At 49.6% G+C, this 14,035-nt stretch overlaps 8 protein-coding genes across 8 annotated transcripts; 6 read left to right on the forward strand and 2 right to left on the reverse strand.

Moving 5' to 3' along the window:
- Positions 1 to 617: 617 nt before the first annotated feature.
- N7478_010033 (uncharacterized protein) lies at positions 618 to 1,388 on the forward strand (the record flags this gene model as incomplete). The annotated part of the gene is made up of 1 exon (XM_056926247.1): positions 618 to 1,388. One exon carries the CDS (start codon positions 618 to 620, stop codon positions 1,386 to 1,388), a length of 771 nt encoding a protein of 256 aa, XP_056775617.1.
- A 1,103-nt stretch (positions 1,389 to 2,491) lies between these two features.
- N7478_010034 (uncharacterized protein) lies at positions 2,492 to 3,312 on the forward strand (the record flags this gene model as incomplete). The annotated part of the gene is made up of 3 exons (XM_056926248.1): positions 2,492 to 2,839; positions 2,892 to 3,032; positions 3,142 to 3,312. 3 exons carry the CDS (start codon positions 2,492 to 2,494, stop codon positions 3,310 to 3,312), a joined length of 660 nt encoding a protein of 219 aa, XP_056775618.1.
- A 792-nt stretch (positions 3,313 to 4,104) lies between these two features.
- On the reverse strand, positions 4,105 to 5,211 carry N7478_010035 (uncharacterized protein; the record flags this gene model as incomplete). The annotated part of the gene is made up of 1 exon (XM_056926249.1): positions 4,105 to 5,211. One exon carries the CDS (start codon positions 5,209 to 5,211, stop codon positions 4,105 to 4,107), a length of 1,107 nt encoding a protein of 368 aa, XP_056775619.1.
- A 1,427-nt stretch (positions 5,212 to 6,638) lies between these two features.
- N7478_010036 (uncharacterized protein) lies at positions 6,639 to 6,896 on the forward strand (the record flags this gene model as incomplete). Its single annotated transcript, XM_056926250.1, has 1 exon — positions 6,639 to 6,896. The coding sequence occupies one exon, from the start codon at positions 6,639 to 6,641 to the stop codon at positions 6,894 to 6,896; it is 258 nt and encodes an 85-aa protein (XP_056775620.1).
- Positions 6,897 to 8,823: 1,927 nt separating this feature from the next.
- On the forward strand, positions 8,824 to 9,267 carry N7478_010037 (uncharacterized protein; the record flags this gene model as incomplete). Its single annotated transcript, XM_056926251.1, has 1 exon — positions 8,824 to 9,267. The coding sequence occupies one exon, from the start codon at positions 8,824 to 8,826 to the stop codon at positions 9,265 to 9,267; it is 444 nt and encodes a 147-aa protein (XP_056775621.1).
- A 346-nt stretch (positions 9,268 to 9,613) lies between these two features.
- N7478_010038 (uncharacterized protein) lies at positions 9,614 to 10,397 on the reverse strand (the record flags this gene model as incomplete). The annotated part of the gene is made up of 2 exons (XM_056926252.1): positions 9,614 to 10,141; positions 10,344 to 10,397. 2 exons carry the CDS (start codon positions 10,395 to 10,397, stop codon positions 9,614 to 9,616), a joined length of 582 nt encoding a protein of 193 aa, XP_056775622.1.
- A 922-nt stretch (positions 10,398 to 11,319) lies between these two features.
- N7478_010039 (uncharacterized protein) lies at positions 11,320 to 11,947 on the forward strand (the record flags this gene model as incomplete). The annotated part of the gene is made up of 3 exons (XM_056926253.1): positions 11,320 to 11,639; positions 11,689 to 11,706; positions 11,755 to 11,947. 3 exons carry the CDS (start codon positions 11,320 to 11,322, stop codon positions 11,945 to 11,947), a joined length of 531 nt encoding a protein of 176 aa, XP_056775623.1.
- Positions 11,948 to 12,593: 646 nt separating this feature from the next.
- Positions 12,594 to 13,665, forward strand: N7478_010040 (uncharacterized protein; the record flags this gene model as incomplete). The annotated part of the gene is made up of 4 exons (XM_056926254.1): positions 12,594 to 13,133; positions 13,185 to 13,284; positions 13,330 to 13,532; positions 13,588 to 13,665. 4 exons carry the CDS (start codon positions 12,594 to 12,596, stop codon positions 13,663 to 13,665), a joined length of 921 nt encoding a protein of 306 aa, XP_056775624.1.
- Between the last annotated feature and the right edge of the window lie 370 nt (positions 13,666 to 14,035).

Below are 14,035 nucleotides of genomic sequence, written 5' to 3' on the forward strand. Positions count from 1 at the left end.
TTTCTTTGTCGAACATCCATGCCAGAAGTCGATGGTCTCAACTCTTGCACCCCATTCACTTGGAACCCATTCCTGAGGCGCAAGACGGCTTGAGAGCAGCTTTGTTTAGTGAAACATCTAGTAACCATCACATATCCATCACACCTCAAGAAGTATCTCCTAGTGCTGCGGCAGTAATTCCGTGCAGCGACTGAGGCAAAGTTTTAATAGATGAGGAAAGAGCCTTATGAACATGTCCGTTAAGTTCACTTGCTTCTTGCTTCTGAACGAGTGATCCTCACTCAGATTTGTTTATTACCAATGAAACTTATACATACTAAATGGCCTTTCAACATCTTCAGTCCTACAACCAGATCTCATATAAGCGCCTCTATGCCTCGCATAGCCCTCTCGTGTTGAAAATTTTGGCCAAAGATGATCTATTGGCTGCTCTTTTTAGCAGTCCACAGCATACTTACCGAAGCAGCTAATTCCCCTCACCATGAGAAGCATCACGCAAAGGAGCCCCACGACCCCCTCCATGAGCGCGACATTGCTTATGCGGCAGTAATAAGTGGTAACGGCCAGCTCGCTGACGGCTGGCCACGTATCGACCAATGGGTTGACTCTCTTGAACCATGTTCCAGAGCAATAAAGGGATCATTTCTGTCAGCTGCGCCGAATGGGGCCTCCCCAATAGCTCGGAAGATGAAACACAGTTCATCAAGGATGCCATCTACCAAGTAGAGAAATCGAGCGGCGTCGACGCGCGCTTTATCTTTGCAATCGTCATGCAGGAGAGCAAAGGATGCGTTCGCGTTCAGACTACCAAGAATGGGGTCGCTAATCCTGGACTTATGCAAAGCCACGATGGACCGGGGTCCTGCAACAAAGATGGAGTAATTCAGAACCCTTGTCCCAGGAGCGAGATACTCCAGATGATCCTGGAGGGCGTTGAAGGCACCCCAGCCGGGCCTGGCCTCAAGGCACTGATAGCTCAAGAGGGCGGCACAGCAGATGTGACTTCATATTACAAGGCTGCGCGTGCTTACAACTCCGGCGCGGTGGCTTCTAGCGGCAACCTGGGCCAGGGCGGTGCCACTCACTGCTATGTTTCTGACGTCGCCAATCGCCTTATGGGTTGGACCGATGGACCCAGTTTGTGCGCTCCAGATGCCACTGGGCAAATATCTGCTGCTCTTTGGGATGGCGACAGTTCTGCTGGGCACACTGACCGCAATGGGACGTCGACTACTACAACCGCGCGGATCCTTGCCCAAACCCACGGTTCCTCTTCATCCAGCCTAAGCGCACCCTCAACACTTATTTTGCAGTCCTCTGTGACCTGGACATCTGCGCGGGCCTCTCACAGTTCAACTTCATTGGCTTGTAGACGCGAGGGCACTTAGGCTACACAACATATGCAGCGTCATGTTGGACAGTGCTTATGATGCCCTAGCTGTGTTGATATCAAGGACCGAGATTGTCTAGCCACCAGAGTAGATACAAGCTAAAGCGTTTCCAAAAGGATTCAGGTATACCGAAAGCAGAACGCTCATTTAAAGTCCTCTTTCTCTAAGCGGGCGAGAAGTCTCCCTTGTAGTTCCAGCTGAGCAAGAAGTTTTTCTTCCCGCACCTTCTGCTCTGCCTCTCGCGCCTTCTGCTCTGCCTCCCGCGCCTTCTGCTCTGCTTCCCGTTTCTTTTCTCGTTCCTTCTGATCTGCTTCTCGTTGCTTCTCACGAGCAAATTGCTCTTCCAACTGAGCAAGGAGTCTCTCTTCCCGCGTCTTCTGCTCTGCCTCCCGCGCCTTCTGCTCTGCCTCCCGCGCCTTTTGCTCTGCTTCCCGTTTCTCCTCCTTTGCCTTCTGTTCTGCTAGCTGTTGCTGCAGTGTTTGAACCATCATTCGCAGCTCAGGTTGCAGTCCACGGCCCTGCGAGGATGCGGCTCTACGATATCCTGGCCGTTCCTGCGATCCAATGATGGACAGCTGTGACTCGACTTCATCGACGTCGATTCCCGAGGTGTCGTCTTCTGGATCAGGAACTCTGCCAAGGACGCGCATCAATCGATCGGTATGAATGCGCAGGAACTCACGGTCCACACTTTTCACGAATCGATAGCATGTCCATCGATCTTCTGGGGTCCAGACGTTGGGTTGTGCAATTGGCCACCGGTAGAATGAGACTTTATCTTCCTCAAACTCAGGATAGTAGCCGTATATGCGAAAGCCATCGAGTTCATGAGATATCGAAAAGCCCAGAATCCGCCGATGCACCTCTTCTGTACAGCCAGCCGCCTGGCACAGCGAGACCACGGCTCGCAGCGCGATGCACATGCTGTGCATGTTTTGCCGGTCCGCGAGCTCTAGCGCTTGGTTTCCACACTTGATTTCAGCGGTCAGGTAAGGAAAGTACATGTCCTCGCGCGCTGTATACGGCGATTTTTCGTCGGGTCTGATGCCGAGCTTGCGCCGTTGGCTCTCAGTGAACACTGACCACTTCAATCCACGTGCATGGTCAGGCTGCGGCTTTGGACCATAGATCGGCTCAGTCTTCAGCCATGGATCATTGTATCCATCTATGACGTCTCTCAGGCCCTGCGTGCCCCTGATGAACTGATTTTCCGCGGACGGCATGATCAGGGGATGCAGGTCTACCAGGAGACGCGCTTCAGACCGGTTCCGCAGCGCGTAATGGAATCTGTCAACATACTCGTCATCGAACAGGGTGCCCTGGGGAGTTGCGATCGGCTGACGGAGAAGACGCTCACAGAGCGCGATGTCGTCGGGCGTCGGGCCGGCTGGGGACGGCTGCATGAAGCAACCCTTGGTCTCCAGTATGGTCACATAGTTCACAGCTCGGTAGGCGTATGACCGAGTGTCACGAGCCGAGCTGCTTTCGCTGTTGTCCGAGGAGACCGACCGAGCGCGTCCCCGGTCGGTAGAGATCGAGCGGGATCGGGATCGCTTGGATGCTGGTTCACTCATTTCTTCGACGAAAGCAGCCTCCGGCGCTGGTATCCACTGGTATATTTGGTCTTCAAGCGGGGTGGACGTATGCGTGAGCGAGATTGGCGTCGTAGTTCGGTGTTCAGGAAGATTGGATTTCTACGCAGTTAGCTACTGGAACGTCGTCAACCCAGACACGCTACTCACTTTTCCAGGGTGATCTGGCGAGGAGGGAGAAGGCGGCTGTGATGATTTCCTACGGTCGTGCTTCCTCTGCAAAGGTTCTGGATTCGTGCTCAAGCTACCTCGCCGGGGAACTTTGGACGGCCGCTCCTCACCATCACTCTGAGAGTCGCATAGATCGGGCGACGTTCCACGTTTCATGACGGTGTATTTGACCAATCAAGGGTATTCATCTTCCTGGTCAGCAGCACGCTTGGACAGAGATCAAATGCGACGCGGTTTCATCGGTCAGAGGATGTCGGGTATCGAGTGGTGACGGAGCCTAGCCAGCAGAACACGAGTCGGCGCCAAGACATCCAATCAATTCCTCCGCGGACCGTCATGGACCCACTATCCAGCGCAGCTCTCTGTGCCTTTATGACTAGTTTGGGCGATCGAAGAAATGGCGTTTCAAGTTGGACATTACACATTCTTGCTGGGAACTCGACTCCTTTTCTTGTGTGGTGGCCACATTGTACCAATCATCTCATAAGGAAGGATTTTTTTGATCCCCACATCATGAGCAGCTATCAAGACAGAACTGTCGGCGTATCAGCACAGGGCGCTCTGTGAAAGTTCGCCAGCTCCTTTCTTGACGAGGGGAAGACACTTTGATCTTGGGCCTTAGCATTAAAGCCGGTTCAACGAGGCCCACTGCAGCTAGCCGGTTTACTACCCTGGTCACGAAATCGAGTTGCTCAGATGGGCCGCGCTCAAAGAGTGGAAACCGCGCGGTTTAAATTTCGAAATACACATAGAATCTATGATAGATCTCGATGATAGATAATTCCTCGTCTATGATAGGATGCGCCCAGTAGGCCCTCCGGTCCATGTCATTGAGCACATCTTAACTTAATTCTGGATTCTGCACCGTGCCTCCGCCCAGCCCATCCGAAACACCCATACCCGTTAGTTACAGGCTGAAAGAACCCAAGCGAAGAGAGCGAGGGCATCGCTCAGACATCAAGTTTTGGCCCTCCATCGGACGCTTCTGATCCATCTCTGCATAAATTTTCTGCTGATCCCGTGGCAGATCCCGGGAGATTACTGTCGAAGAAAGTCGACGCCGAAGAAAAGTCCTCGCGCAGACGAATATGATTATCAGGGCGCTTGGGTGGTGTCGATCCAAGCCCAGAGGCATGGGAAGGCGGCAGGTCTTGTGGCGAGCGGACCTGGTTTAACTCAGACCGCTCCTTCATGCCTGAGCGATCGTTTGAGCTTTCAATCTTTGCGTTCTGAGAGTTCGCATTGTCTGGTGGCCCTTGTTGGGTATGACTCTGTTGACAAATACACGGTGATGATTGCACGAGAGTGCAGAGCCGATTGAGCACAGAGAACTCCAGCTTTAGCTTTATGCTGTACACCACTGTCTTGAAACTGACTTGGATATAGTGCACTTTGTACTCTGTGATGAGGAGCAGGATATTCATGACGACCACGAGTACGTTCACCCAAATGAGGTGAATCATGACTTTGCGTCCGTCGGGACCGCGCATCTGCGTGATCAATTTCAGCGACCGCATTGCTTCGCGCATATACAAACCGCAGATGATCAGGTCCTGGATGCAAAAGCCCGTTACTTGGATACGATCGTAGATCATGGCCGGCCGTACGAAGCGGGTGTCGCCGCTGTTCACGCCAAAGAATAGCACTGTCATGGGTATATGAAAGGCGCAGGCGGTGATGATGATCATCCATAAAACCCATCGCAGGAGGGTAGCATCGCGGACAACAATTCTTAGTCGTGAATAGAGCATGATCGCTTGACCAGTGACCATCGCGTACCATCCGATCATGAACGGAATGGAGACCGCCAGATTGGAAGACTGGGACATGAAGCGAGCCATTGCTGGGATAGCATGCACGAGGATCCCCCATGCTGCAACTTGCATACTCCAAAAGTATAGTCCACCGTAGTGCTTGAACGCATCAAAGATGAGGACGACAGTCTCGAGAGAATTGTATGCGCCGATTGAAAACATGGACACAATCTCGATGACTGCGATGTTTCGCATGAGGATGGCCCCAACATCCGGAGGGAGACTGGTGACAAGGGTGTCCATGGTTACAATATGCGAGTAAAGGGAGCAGAGGCAGATAGTGTCAGAATAATTGAACAACTGGAACTAATACGTTACTTAGGACCTGCTATCAAAGCTTTATAGCACAATGGTCGGACAGCACTGAGTCGTGTGTATGGTAACGTCAATCACTCCCATCGAGAGAATTATATCAAATGCAAAAGTCTAATGTGAAAAGAATGATCCAGGCTTTCATGGCGTCCATTGATTCATGACATTGTCTTTATCGTGGTGATTCTATCCACCAATGGCCGTGGCTCTTGTTTGTTCATGTTGGTGGGGAATTCCACTGTGAAAGGCGCGCGATACTGTCAGGACCGCGGATCAAAATTATGGTTGATAAACATTAGGCGAACCACGGATGAGGTCTTTTCGGGAGACTATGGACCTTGGTTTCTTAAATCTTGAATCACTTTCTGGTCAATTTACAAGCTTTTGTGAGTTCCATTCTTCTGTTGATACGCAGCTTCCTGTGACAGAATCGAGAAAGATTCACAAGCCCACAGTCGGTCCAGATAGTTGGACAGGGTTAGAAAATCCCGCATGTATTCAGTGAACCTTTGGTAGTTCGACAGTGATAGTGACGCTTTCCAGAATTATCGAAGCTATAAAGAAGTCAGACGAGTGGACGTGCTTTGTTGGAACGGCAAATCTCCTCACGAGGCTGAGGAGCTGACAACACCCTATATGAAGTAGAAGGCATCATTCAAGGGCTGGTCAGCAAGGGGATCTAGTCCCTTCAATATCTCAAAACACATTTAGAAGCGTAGGATCGAGCGCTGTGAATACTATGGGCGGACCTACATGAAAGCCCCTCTATAAACGCTAGCACGTTTTTGATTTAGCTAATAGGATTCTCCGTGGAACCAGAGCCCCCACGTTTCATGCCTGCCAAGATTCAAGATCCGTGGAGCGGATCGGTCGATGAGTGGCTCCACATGAAGAGGAATACCCCTGGTGCGACTCAAATCGGGAAATTCATCAATACAGATTTACGCTATAGTATCGTGACAGCGAGCTCGGTGAGCGTGTTTGGCGGTATTGGAGAAGTACATGAAGCCCGTGGCTTCCCGTGTCGGCTCCTGAGGGTCTTTCCTACCACAGACCTGTCTTTCATCCAGAACGTCTCCTCACTGTGACGATCAATTTCTCGACGCGCAAAGCCCAGTTTAACAAGACACGAATCCTTTTCTAGCCCACACCAATCTGCAAGGCTAGCGTGGATCATGGCCGCGGGCGTACCGAGTAACAAGTTGGTCAGTCGCCATCCTCCATATTTTTGAGATCACGCTCGTTCGCAGGACTCGTGGATAATTGTTCTTAATTCTTGCTCTCTGTGCACATTCGCTGACCGAAATGACATCTAGGATCGTGTAAAATCACGGGAGAGCAGAGAATACCGCAAGGCAATGTACCAGAAATGCTTTCCTGTCACAAATGCATGCGAGGAAGAGTTCTATCAGGCACTTGGCGAAAAGGACGCACAGATCGCCGGCATGCAATTGGAAATACAACGTCTCCACGCCGATAGGGCCGAGGATGCCGCCAAAATCCAGCAGCAAGTGATAGAAAATGGTAAAATCTTTTTTGAAGCACGACGCCTGGAAAACGAACTGCATGAGTTGCGTCAGCAGATGAATCTCATGGCTGCCAACATGCAAGCATAAATCCAGCAGCAGGAGAATCAGCTAGCCTCACAGCATGCGATTGGCGAGGTCGCTGCGGCGAATGCTCTACTCTGGAGCATGGTCAACAATCCAGTGAGTGGACCGCAGATTCCTTATGTGCCAGAGTCCGGATTGGCTGACGGAGGCTGGCCTGACCAAAGCGCCCTCGACTTTCCCGTCCACGAATGCTCTCTTCAACCACAGCACTCGATTGATCTTAATTTGACATGAGACTTCAGTCCAGTGAAGCACGGTGGGAGGTCAGGGTCACTAACAGTCTGGGGCTTGATAGAACGAGGAGTGGTCACCCTTAGCACACATTGCACAATTAAGAGTAATTGTACTGGAATCCATCTTGACTATTTCTGCCATTTAGGCCATTAGCAGCAAAGTCTTCGCCATAGTAATAGATGATATCGTCATTGCAAGCTCTCCTACCCTCTACAGTTAAGCTGCAACAAACGTTTTGTGCTGAGCGGAGTGGCGTAGTGGATACTCGATGTGAACGCGGTCCAGATCCATAACTCAATCTTCGGTTAGTTTCTCCCCGAGCCTGCCAGTGTCCTGGGTACCCACTTCCCGCGATAAGCACCGGAAAATAAAATTCTGCGACTAGATGCCCGTGTATACTCCCTGTGAGCGATTTAGCTGGTCCTTCGTGATGAGGCACTTGCGTGGAGGTAATGAGGGCGAAAGAACGTGGGGGACTTTCACTAGCATATCCTGCCTTCAGTCAATATTTTAAGTCCTTCATCTTCAGAGTTCTTCAGGCTGGAATATTGACTTCAATGACACAATAGTAGACCAATAATTGTCCCGAGTCATTGGGACCACCCTGAATGAATCCCGGGCGTCAAAATTTGATTGACGCTGGGTGTGGACGGATTCAGGGTAGACGAACCAATACTCATATTTAGTCCCACTCAGGTCCGGACAAAGTCAATTCACAGCGCGTCCATGGTTGTGACATTTGGAATAGTCTCCCGGATAGTCAAAAGACAAATTCTTAGTACCTGCCTTTCTCTCTACTAGCCTTGCAGCCAGTGAACCTGTTTTGAGATCGGGAAGCGTTGCTTATTCTCGAGAAACTTGTGATTTCTCTTCATGCCAGGGTTGACACTGCATACGGCAGATCTACAGGTGTGACGTAACCGGAATTATATCATATTGATTACGGTCGCGATAAGTGTACGGCCCATGGTTCCGACAACCCACTGCCAAGTCAACGGATCGCCGTCCACAGTCCAGAGTAACCCGCTTTGTATCCTAATTTTACCACATAGCTTTCCACGAACTGTCTTCAAAATTCCTGCCTCCCAGGTGTCTACTGCGGGGTGTATTTCCGATCAAAGGATCTTCCCATTCAATGAGTTAATTTTCTTCACACAATGTACCGGTCAAGGCTTCTAGACTGGAAGTTGGAGAATGGTTAAGCTATCCAGATCTCTGATCCTGTACTAGTGAAAGCCACTTAGGCGAGGTCCCCGTCTAATTCGCGGGATATTTTGATGCTTGTTGTTTCAAATTCAAGCCAGCCTCGATAGACAATAGTTTTTTTTAACAACAGATCGACAACCCTTTCTTTCCTTAGAATTCAGTGTAACAACTCTAATGCGTAGATCAAATGTTGATCCCGCTTTAGGGCGCTATTGAGTGATTGCCACTTCGTTTGTTCAACAGGTCGCGTCCGATTCTGTTCAGCTCTGCCAAGAGGCTGCAAAAGGTCAACCATGGACCTTGATGCAACATCGCGCCCACCAGGAGTACTTTTTGTGCGACCAAAGAATGAATTGCTTGTCAATTGCGATTCTCCATAAAGCCGCAACTGCTCACCCATGAGAACACCCCTGGGTAAGAACATTTTCATCCCCATTTCAATCACTTGCTTACCGCCAAACGGTCATAAACGCTACTCCTTAGTTGCATGATGACGCCCCATAATGCAGTCGGCTGGTCAGCCTGGGAGGAGGAAAACCTCCTTCCCTGGCTCGAATCTAACCGAGACTTGACCTGGAAAGCTTTGTCGATTGCCTATTGGCAGCAGTATCATGTAAGACGAAGCGTCGAGTCTCTACGAGGGAAAAAGCACCACATCCTTCGAAAACGCCGCGACGCTGGCAAAACGCTAATTGTCAATGAATCCGAGGCGTCAAAGTGTGCAAACTGCAAAATTTCGAAGAAGAGAAAGCGACTGAGGCGTTCAACCAACCAATGGCTCAGGAATCCGCCACACATCAATCAGACCGCAGTGACTACAAAGTCGAAAAGATCATTCACTAGTAAGATGCCTGTTGAGATTGCTTTGAATTTTTACCAAGCTGATCCATATCACAGATCCGACACTGATGCCAGCAGACTACACACGGCTTGATCATAGGAGGAAATGACCGGACCTGGGAGTGTGTTTACCACTTTGGCGGAGCCCAGCGATTGGGGGTTTTGATTTTGTGACTGTACTACATGCAAGATGAATGGCACATACGGACAGAACAAGTCATTTGTAACAACATTCGAATAGGCAGGAATGACATTCTCTTTCCATGATATGTACTCCATAAAATCTTCCTTGTCAAGAGTTGGATGAATTCATGGTGGTAATGTGCTCGGCGAGGCTCAAAGTACCTGTTTCATCATTATTATCTCAATTCAATCCAGTGTAGACCGCATCAGAAGCATACTCGCTTGCAAAGGAATCACCATCAATGAGTGTGGCTGTCTCAGTTGATTGCCTGCTCGTCTTGTTGAGCAGCCTGTGAGTTGTAGAGTGACGCGAAAGTATCGGACCCAGTAAGGTTGGATGTTCCACCCGGATTGAGCCAATTGCAATCCATGGCACTTGACCCAGGCAGGAATGTTGCTAGCTGGCGATTCTGGATGGCTTCGATCGAGCTCCAAAGCCCAGTAGCTGCCGATACCAACTGACTATGAGCTTGGTACAAGGCTGACTGTATCTCGCTCCAGCTCACTTGGCCTTGCGTGGCCAGGGCCTGTGCCTCCAGCTCTTGCTTCAGGCGAGAAACCTCACCCTCGGCCTGTAAATTCTTGGCTGAGAGACTGTCTTTTTCGGCGATAATCTGTTCCATTGTTTTCACATCCTGTGCCTTTTCTGCCTGAAAACGTGCCGTGGCCCTAGCTAGCTGCTCATCCGCTTCTCTCTCCATCTCAGTCTGGACCTCAGAAAGGAGATCAGAGCATTTCTGACGGTCGATTTTGCCATATTTGCGGGAGCCTTTCGCGGAAAAACCCTATGTGCTGTCAATAAAAGGCTAGAGTGTGATAGAGCGCCACAAGATTGAATGAATCAGGTCTTGCAGGTCCGAAAAACGACTCACACTGTGATGGCGTTTCAAAATGCCAGACTTCGCGCCCCGGACGGTCGAAACTGGAGACGCCGACCGGATTGAGACATTTGAAACTGATCGAGCTTTAGTAATCACCGGGCCTTACTCGCTGCGAGTGATGGCCATTTCGATCCTGCTTGCAGCTATTTCCTCGCGTCATGGTGAAAGAAGGGAACTTGGGGTAGGAAGATGGGTCGTCAAACACCAGAGCAGTAAAGAGAGATTGATATTTAACACACGCCCTGGAGCCTGGCAAGCCAAGATATCCATGATTTAAATACTGGAAATAAGTTTTGAAACTCACCGGACACTAGACTGCTGCCAAAGGGGGATATGGGTAGACTTCGATTGGTCTGCACTTTGGCTCATAAATCAGAGTTGACGTTAAGTTGACGACTATTTTATCCCACGCTATCTAAAAAAGGGCATCACCTTTCTTGCTGAGATTTGGTACTTGCGATATGTGCAGTTGTTCTCGCTGGCCTTCACCACGCAGCTCAAATCAATGATAATATTTTTGCGGCCTATTTTCTATTCTCCTGTAGGCTAATAATAAATATTGTGGATTCACTGCAGACCAATACATAGACAGCCTGTGGATTACTCGAGATGGCGCAACATTGGTAGCTTTGTCGAACCATGCCTCAAGCGGGTCACTCATTTACCCTCCAAAAACAAATTAGACGATGAGTCGGGCTAGAAGTGATGTTGACTGAATTAGGGCGTGTCTATCATCCATGTCGGTTCCCAATGTGATTTGCAATGGCTCCACAGTTGGCCGCTATTGAGTCCACATGTGGGCACTCAACAATCACGTTGACTCACCAGCATCAAATTAATGGAAAGCATCTAGGAGCCATACCTTCTGGATGTTGATTTTGGTTCATCTCCTGGCGGCCCATTGCAGGAGCAAACACGGTCCCATGGAATCCGTCAAAGGTATTACGTGCGTGCGGTTTGCGGGCAATGCCGTGACTCACTTAACAAAATGCGGTTGCCACTTCTTTGGTATAAAGAGCAATCATTTACCGGCTGCATTTTCTAACTAGTAAGGAGGGTTCATTTCTTGACTGCCTATAAAAATGAATGCGTATTCTAACGACTCGACTGCCGACCGGCGACAGCGTCTCCGCCAGAGATTGCAGCGTGCTCTCTCGCTGTCATCTTGTGATTCCGATGGCTCTGGAAGTGCTTTGAGTGGTGATACCATAGTAGATGATCCTTCCTTCCAAGGTCAGGAAGATGAGCGCGAGTCCCACCTCGGAAGTGATGAGGGAGAGCAATCCCCGGGCAATGAACATTCCGCCCCCACCAAAGGGCTGGCAAGAGCCTTCCCTTCACCTCAGAATGTCGAGGCGATCGATGTAACAGACAGTATCATTGCCATGCAATGTGTAGCTGAGTATGTCCCCGTTTTCCTTTCTTGAGACCAATAGCTGACCTGACCGAAGTCTAGATAATCGGATGAAGTAAGTGAGGAAGCAAGACCGTCCCAAGCACTGCTGACAACTTTTTAGTGGCCTCGAAAGTGCTCTGCATGAGCAAAATATATGGAATGAATCGACAAACCATTTGTTAGAGGATCTCAGCAAGCGATTGGCAGCTGTGGAAACGCTATTTCAAGACGTCAGGGACACGGGAAGGGCGGGAAGGGAAGCGACGGGTGGTCGTCGTCGCTCTACCCGGCAGAGTGCGCAGCCACGTCAGTGAAAGGAAGCTTATTGGGCAGGTATGACGATAGGGTTCTTGGAAGGCATAAGATTGTCTAAGCCACGGTTTTCTCGAAATTCGAAGGGTGATGATATGCGCCGAGGAGCTGTACTTTCTTCTCTTTAAAATGAGACCTTCCTGTGTATGCTATCTTACTTTCCTTCAAACAGAATTATAATCATCTCTCCAAGCAAATCAGTTCAAGAACTAAGGAGTCAAGATCCGGACCGCGGAATGAAACGAGAGCTGCAGCGGAGATTCAGCTGCCTGGCGTCAAAGGCCTCTCGCCACAAGCTTGAAACTTGCCGCTCTTTTCAGCCGAGGATAGAAATTGATTTCTGGCCATGTAAAGAACTATTAAAGTGAAAGCTTTGTCAGAGGCTCATAATAACACTGTATAGCTACCTCTAAGATGTTCCTTGACGCTCGGAGCATCCTCGCAACAAGGCAACACATTATTTTCGCCCCATTTTTATAGAACGTAGAAAATACGAAAGGCATAGCGTGCTAAGGACATGAACCTGTCAACTATGTCAGAATTTCTGGTCCTCTTCCTTGTGACAATGTTGGTCACGCTTATATACCCTTTACCCCAGGCAAATGTTGACTGCGGAGCGTTCGGTCGGTCGGTCTGTGGTGTTCAAACATGGATACTTTTGATAAGCATCTCGCTTTCAACTTTCGTGCAATTCAAGCGAAAGAACTTGGAAGTGTGCCAGTCTTGTCAAAGGCAGTGCTTCCCGGCCGCGCACAAGAATCTCACTCGCCAAGCATTTTTACTCGTACATCAAAAGTCGTTACAGGCGCGCCGAAGACTCTTTGCCTTCCCCGTCTCCTAGCCATCGCTGATCTCAACTCCGCATTTCTTGTGCGGCACGAACGTCCATGGGACACCTATCAAGAAATCTTTCACGCGGATCTTGCCGGCGAAGTCATCTTTGCTAGCCGACGCACACACCGATCCCGCATTGTGGCCATTCGAAAGTATCAGAGGCAGGACGCTCGCCGTTTGATCGACCGATTCGGCCACCTAGAGCATGCCAATGTACTGAGACTCCATGAATGCTATCTACACGGTGATTCTGGATTCTTCTTGCTAGATGACTTGCCCTTCACTCTAGGATTGGTTTCAGAGGCTCCCCAGGTTCGTCCGAATGAAAAGGAGCTGAGCGCTATATTGTCTCAGGTATGTCAGGCAACATTGTTTACGCGGCGTATACTGACCCATGTCCTGTAGGTCATCAGTGGGATGCAATATTTGCACTCATTTGGACTCACTCATCAATCGCTTGGTTGCGGGGATTTTCTACTTGGACTGGACGGAGCTGTCAAGATCGGTGCGTCAACCGCCCTTGGTATTGATTTAAACTGACATTCCCCAGCACGCTTAGAGCTCTGTGTAGACTGCACGCCAGATCAGGCTGAGCAGGCGTACCTGTCAATGATTCCATCACTGGCCTTGCAGCTCATGCACAAAGATCAGGAGAGCGAAGAAACTCGCATCGCACATTGGCCGATCAGGTGTGCTGCAAGCCGATTCCTGGCTGTTGCTACATCGGCAAAGTCAATTCTGGCACTTCAAATGGTACTTGCAGCCCCATTCATGCTTCCCATGTCTAAAAGATTCTAACAAAAGGCAGGAACATTTTATCGCCAGCATTGCTCATGATGGGAAAGAGCTCGCTAGTCTTGTTATACAACTCCTCTGCTTTCGATAGATCATGGCGATAGCAATCGTCCATTTTGGTGGAAAGTCTCTATTTCCTCGACGAGTATATGTGTAACTAGTTCACACAGCATAGTTTCCTAATCCAATAACCCTGTCATGAGGCCTCAATCATCAAACCTCCTTCAACTTTGTTGACAGTCTACTTAACAACATTGAATAAGCCAATCAGAACGCACTCAAAAGCTCAATTGAGGGCCAGTCTAGCGACGAGCCATTTTTTTAGTAAATATCAAAGTGACCGCCTATCGCAAATGCCAATGCCGGTGTCCACGTGTTTTCCGATGCTTAGTACTGTGTGCATGTGCCGGTGTCTCACTTTGCCCTTTGTGGGTCCTTTCTGGAAGTGGCGTGGCTCTCAC

This window comes from Penicillium angulare, assembly GCF_028827245.1.
Source record: "Penicillium angulare strain IBT 27051 chromosome Unknown utg000007l_segment0_segment0, whole genome shotgun sequence".
NCBI classification, from domain to species: Eukaryota; Fungi; Ascomycota; class Eurotiomycetes; order Eurotiales; family Aspergillaceae; genus Penicillium; species Penicillium angulare.